Consider the following 6,000-nt stretch of genomic DNA (forward strand, 5'->3'; position numbering starts at 1 on the left):
TCCTGTCTTTTTCTGCGTTTGTGGCTGAGCAGCTAGATGTCAAGAATCAGCATCCGCATTTTGCAACTCATTCCATGGTCTCCTCCAGTCCTCCTTAGTTTACTACAAAAGCGTGCAAGGCTTTTGCATCTTCTAAACTAATGCGGACAGTTGAAGTGCCGTTTGCCACATACACATCTACTCTCAGACTAGACATTAGGTGGTGCATTAACCTAGATTGGGTGTTCTCTTATCCTATAACTTGTTGATGTAACTTCAAAAACATCTATATAAATGTAGAAAAATATATCCTGCAAAAGGTCAAAGCCTGTCCCCATTGGACAAGTTCATCCTCAAGACCTCAACCACCACACATTGACTAACACATTAACCTCTAAGTACACATAAGTAATCATCTACCCGACTCTAATGCGACATATACTAAAATGAATTCGTCCCGTGAAAATGGAAGCAACTCTGACACGAAATGGATATTGTACTCTGACCAAGAGTCCAAGAGGCACATACAAGAATTTTTTTCCCCAATTATGAACGAGTACTAGAACTCGTAGCTTTCTCCATAATCAGAACCCAATCAGACCCAGTTTGGAGGAAATTAGTTCTCTTGTAAGATCAGATCGGGTACCAGCTTCGAGTACATCTACTGGAAGATCCAATCAGAATCAGGCACCAGTCCTAGGTTGGCAGTTGGCACAGTAGTGCTCCTCTGCTGAATGCTGATCCCATCCCATCCCTCTCTCTCCCTACCCATCTTTGTACCTGCACGCATCTTCTGTCCTAAGCAACCCCATTTTTGTAGTCCTGCAATGGCAGCTCCAGTCCCGGAGCTCCACTCCCACGGTGGCCGCCCACTGCCCAGTCAGCGAGCGAGCTAATGGAATGGCCATCACTGCCTCCAACTAACTAACCACCTTTTCACTGCGCCCCACTGGCCACTGCCATACCTATCACCATGCACGCGCGAATTAAGCTCCCCGTCCGTCACCTACAAATCCCCGTCGCTGTCGTCCCGGCCGTCGCCGTCGCCGTCGTCGCCATCACCCCCGCAGCAACTGTGCCGGTGTGCCACTTGCTGTCGGCCAGCTAGAGCTTGAGCTGAGTAAGAGAGGGAGGGTTGGTGTTCAGTTCAGAGCATGGACACCATCGAGGAGTGCGGCGACGGAGACCGGCACCTGCTCTCCGGCTCCAGGATACTCGTCGGCGTGCCGGACAACTCCCGGGGGTGCTCCGAGCTCCTGTCTTGGGCGATCGGCGCCGTCGCCAAGGCCAACGACTCCGTCGTCGCCGTGCACGTCCTCGGTGAGTTGTTGATCAGTGTACGGTGGCGTTTCTGCCGCTCTTCTTATGCCGATCATCAGGTGTTCATGGCTATGGTCTGTGTCTTGCAGGAGGGAGGGGGAGGAAGAAGAGGCTGCAGAAGGCGAACGCCTTCGTCATCTACATGCTCGGCGAGTTCGTCGAAGCCTGCGAGGCCAAACAGGTGAGATTGAGATGAAGAAACACACAATGCAATTTTTTTATTAGGCTTTGGTGATTCCTTGGTTCCAACGTCTGTTTTGATGAATTCAGGTGATGTCAGAGTGTAGTTCTTAATACCTTATCGGTTTGGATTGTATTTTCTGTTTGTTTGGGTGAGATTCCCTTTTCCCCAAATCTGTGATCGCATCACAGTGCAGTGGGAACTTGGAAGCAAAGCTTGTGCATAATTGCTAGTTGGTGTTCCTTTCTGTCAGGTTTGTCATGTATCTTTTCAGCTGTTAGCCCGGTAGGTGAAGTGGCCTTTATGTCATGATTAGTGCCCTGCTCTGAGCCTGTCTCTTTTGTTTGTCCATGTTCTCCTCTGTACTTGTTTTCACAACAAGCAGTCTCGGGATAATGTATTGTAGTTAAGTGTATCAATCATAAATATTACTGGTTAGTTACTGCACGTTGCCAAACAGATATGTAACCCTTTTTTGTTTTCTTTTATTTTTCAGATCAATTTGGAGGCTAAGGTGGTTCGCAGCTCAAACATTGGGAGAGCCCTGACCCAAGAAGCTGCACTGACTGATGGAAACATCCTTATTGTTGGGAGATCAAGAAATGCATACCATAGGTAACCTCAGCAGGCTACTTGAATTCTCATGTATTTAAATATTGAACTGAAATTCTCCTCAAGTTTGCGATGTCAGATGATGTAATATGGAGTTGGTATGGACTGAAAGTAATTCTATTTTTTCAAAAGTAAATTTGATTTAATTCAAGGATACTTCTAATTTAAAAAGTAACTTGCAATTTAATTCAATCAGTGCTTTATGTGCCATCTCCGAGTGAAACTTCTACTATCTGTTAGAAGACTGAAATTACAGTTACAACGTAACAGGAGCCATTTTGAGATTGCAAACTACTGCTTCATGCATGCTCCAAAAAACTGCTCTGTGATAGCTGTTGGAAGAGAAGGCCTACCACAATGTAATACCCGATTGAAGTCTCGGTCATTCGATGGTAAGACCATTTTGTCAAAAAAAAATCTCAGCTGCGTGATAAAAATGCTGTTGGTACTAATTCTGAAACTGGAAGCAGCAGAGAGCAATATATCCTCAAGCTCAACATGGAGCAGAAGGTTCCCACCACTTCAGAAGCTACTCAGATCAAACTCAATGAGAAAACTGGCTCAATCTAGTAAGGAAGATGCCGAGGACAAGAGTTCACCTAGAGCGGTTCTTGATGGTCCAGAAGAAAGGGAGCACCAAGTCACTGAAGAATGCTACAACACGTCTAGCCATGAGGTGAGCCGGCGTGGCCAAAATGGCCTATGGAGGCGGTTGTCGGACATGAAGCTCTGGCTTCCATTCCTAAGGACAATCGGCGATGACAGCGCTAGGGCCAGCGATGCTGGTTCGGCGTATGCCGAAGATCAGAAGCCTGCCTGGAGGTGCTTCAGCTTTCAGGAGATTTCAGTGGCTACTAATGACTTCCATCCAGGTATCTCTTTTCAATCATTTCATTAAATTATCAGTATTTCTGTCCAGGCTAGTGTATGCAAATTGAAAGAGTTTCTGAAGATCACTGAATTTGGCATCATAAGAAGTACAGCAATGGGATCAGTATACAAATAATTCATTCAGTTTCAAGAATTTTGTCTACTCTTATGTAACAAAAGTTTACTGGTTTGGTGTCATCATAAGTGAGGCATCTGTAATCTTTTATGGTTTCTTGTAGATAACTTGGCGGGAAGAGGAGGCTATGCAGAAGTATACAAGGGCGTCCTATCTGATGGCCAGCAAGTAGCTGTGAAGAGGCTGGCAAAAGGCACGCCCAGTGAACAGAAGGAGAAAGAGTTCCTGGCGGAACTAGGGATTCAGGGACATGTATGCCACCCAAATACATCATATCTTCTTGGATGCTGCGTTGAGAATGGACTATACCTGATATTTGAATTCTGCGCAAATGGAACTCTAGCATCGGCATTGCACGGTACACTGAATCTCAGTCAGTAGTATTTTTTCAGAGATGGTGAAATTTTGTCTGAAACTTTGTGACAACAGAGGTCCAACTTTGCAGGGAAGAGTGGTAAAACCCTTGAATGGCCTTTGAGGTACAAGATTGCGGTTGGTGTTGCAAGGGGCTTGCAATATCTGCATATGTTCTGCAGGCATAGAATCATCCATCGTGACATCAAGGCCTCCAATGTGCTTCTTGGTGATGACTTTGAACCTCAGGTAAATCCATTTTCTGATTGGACAATGATCCTCCTTGTATGATCTGAAGACCAAAGGAAATGCTACAAACCAACAACAATTTATAAAAACATTGTTAACTGCAAGAAAGTTAACCCAGATTGAATCAAGATTATGATCAAATCAAGAAATGCCATCTCTTCCACAGATTTCAGACTTTGGACTAGCAAAGTGGCTCCCCAAGCAGTGGACTCATCACTCTGTCATACCTATAGAAGGCACATTTGGGTAAGAAGCGTATTTATATTAACACTATCAATGCAAACAAATTGCAATTCGACTCATGTTTCCAGAAAAAATAACACTTTGAGCAGGTACTTGGCACCAGAATATTTCATGCACGGCATCGTTGATGAGAAGACTGACATATTCGCTTTTGGGGTTCTGCTGCTGGAGATTGTCACTGGAAGGAGACCTATTGACTGCTCCAAACAAAGCCTTTTGCAGTGGGTGAGAACTAGAGATAAAAATATTAGAAAAAAATTATGTCTTTACTTAACAGCAATTCACATGTATGACTTCCTCTTAATGTCCAGGCAAAGCCACTCCTGGAGGCTGGGCAAGCGACTGAACTTGCCGACCCGAACCTCGGAGATGACTATGACAAGGATCAACTGAAGAGGATGATCGCCGTCTCGTCCCGCTGCATTATGCGACCGGCAATGTGGCGGCCCTCAATGGCCGAGGTACCATGCATCAAATTACTACCTGATCTGAACTGATTGACATGTGAAATGTTCAGTGATAACCAAATGCCAGTTACTCTGCATGTCATCTTTCAGGTTCTGCATTTCTTGTCTACTGATGATTGCCTGGAGGAACCAGAGAAATGGAACATTCCCGAGGACGAGGTTGATGACATGGATGATTGCACATTGTTTTCTGAATCTTGTTCCCCATAATTAATAGCACCCCCCACTCCCCAATTTCTTTGTGTTTGCTGTCGGCATGCCTTTCTTCTCATGGTGCTTGTGCTATTTTTTACGTTTCTTTTCTCGTTTGGAGGGTTAGATTACTGGTATTTAATCATGTAATTAGAGTATGAATGAGCATAAGAGATTGTATTTCCTAATGTGCGCAACAATGGAACGTGTAACTGGAAGCCACTGCTAAACCAAGAACTCTATAAATCAACACTAGAATCACATCGATTCTGAATGCAAACCCCCTACGGTGAACTGAACCTGAAACACTGGATGGAAACATGACCAGGCAAGCCTGTAGGAATACCATTTTTTTCGCATTGCCCTTACTGAAAAACTGCTAAAACAAGAGCAACTAACATGGTGTCGAAAAATGAGAGGAACATATACGGGCAGCATCAGGAGTATTTATTATCTTCATGGATCCAATGCGCAGCCCAGTCCTGATGGTTAAGCCTAATCAACTCCTGATGAGGCCTACGCCTGCCCAGCCCCCCAGTACTCAACTGATGATGTAACACCCCTTTAAAAAAAAATGATGATGTAACAAGTTTGGCAATCTGCCAATCTCGAGAAATCCGGGTTGATGAGCAATCTCATGGCTAAGGGTATGAACAGTCGCTGACAGGTTGACCTAGGACAGTAAAGTTAAAGGCGACATTATGCAATGCATCACCGTCCAAACATCATCACAACAATTCGCTAGAATAAAGATGGTGGTAGAATATTCCGAAGACGAAATCCTCATTTGGAAAACATCCCACAAACCAAAAACAGAAATACTTTTACCATGACAGGCATCGTTAGCTAATACTGAATAACTAAACAAAGGACCAAGGATCACGTCGCACTCCAAAACCCACCAGAAAATTGTAGCCATGAGTCATGCAACCTACTATATGTTCATAAGAAATCACATAGGATTTATTATCTTCGCATAGATGACAGAACAGAGAAAGCAACATGTGAACAAACTACACAATTTTACTCGGACAGCTCCATGAGCTACCTTAAAAATGCATTGATCACCTAATTCACTAACAGGAAGTTACTTTTACCACAGAAAATCCACATTATTAGCTGAAAAACAGCAAGGCATGTTTAATTTACACATAGAGCTAGCTAATTATCAAAGGATAGGAAATCCAACCAATACCGGTGAACAGCTGCACGAGCTATATATCTTTATAGACCACTAATCATACCTATTCCTGGTTGACCCATAAAAATCTGAATTATCACTTAAAAAGGAGCTATGGAGGATCCACTATTGTTGGATGTAATAATGACATTAGAAAAGTTATCTTATGATAAATTAATCCCTAGTTCACCAATTGACACATAAAAAATACAAACCA

At 43.7% G+C, this 6,000-nt stretch overlaps 1 protein-coding gene across 2 annotated transcripts; it reads left to right on the plus strand.

The window, feature by feature from the left end:
* The first annotated feature begins 748 nt into the window (after positions 1-748).
* Positions 749-4,833, plus strand: LOC120711945 (probable receptor-like serine/threonine-protein kinase At5g57670). 2 transcript variants are annotated; one of them, XM_039997618.1, is made up of 11 exons: positions 749-1,299; positions 1,389-1,480; positions 1,977-2,095; positions 2,363-2,484; positions 2,563-2,964; positions 3,202-3,456; positions 3,544-3,701; positions 3,868-3,947; positions 4,034-4,169; positions 4,256-4,405; positions 4,502-4,833. In XM_039997618.1, the coding sequence occupies exons 1-11, from the start codon at positions 1,134-1,136 to the stop codon at positions 4,619-4,621; spliced, it is 1,800 nt and encodes a 599-aa protein (XP_039853552.1). In that variant the 5' UTR covers positions 749-1,133; the 3' UTR covers positions 4,622-4,833. The 2 variants fall into 2 exon arrangements, with proteins under 2 accessions (XP_039853552.1, XP_039853553.1); XM_039997619.1 differs by having other exon boundaries at positions 906-1,299; positions 2,566-2,964.
* Positions 4,834-6,000: the final 1,167 nt, after the last annotated feature.

Source organism: Panicum virgatum, chromosome 6K (genome assembly GCF_016808335.1).
Source record: "Panicum virgatum strain AP13 chromosome 6K, P.virgatum_v5, whole genome shotgun sequence".
NCBI lineage: Eukaryota > Viridiplantae > Streptophyta > Magnoliopsida > Poales > Poaceae > Panicum > Panicum virgatum.

What these genes read in the sequence shown, in the direction of transcription:
- LOC120711945 (XM_039997618.1), top strand. Translation starts at nt 1,134, where the DNA reads ATGGACACCATCGAGGAGTGCGGCGACGGAGACCGGCACCTGCTCTCC. An exon ending in GTGATGACTTTGAACCTCAG is followed by an intron (nt 3,702 to 3,867) that starts GTAAATCCATTT and finishes TCTCTTCCACAG; the next exon opens with ATTTCAGACTTTGGACTAGC. An exon ending in AACAAAGCCTTTTGCAGTGG is followed by an intron (nt 4,170 to 4,255) that starts GTGAGAACTAGA and finishes CTTAATGTCCAG; the next exon opens with GCAAAGCCACTCCTGGAGGC.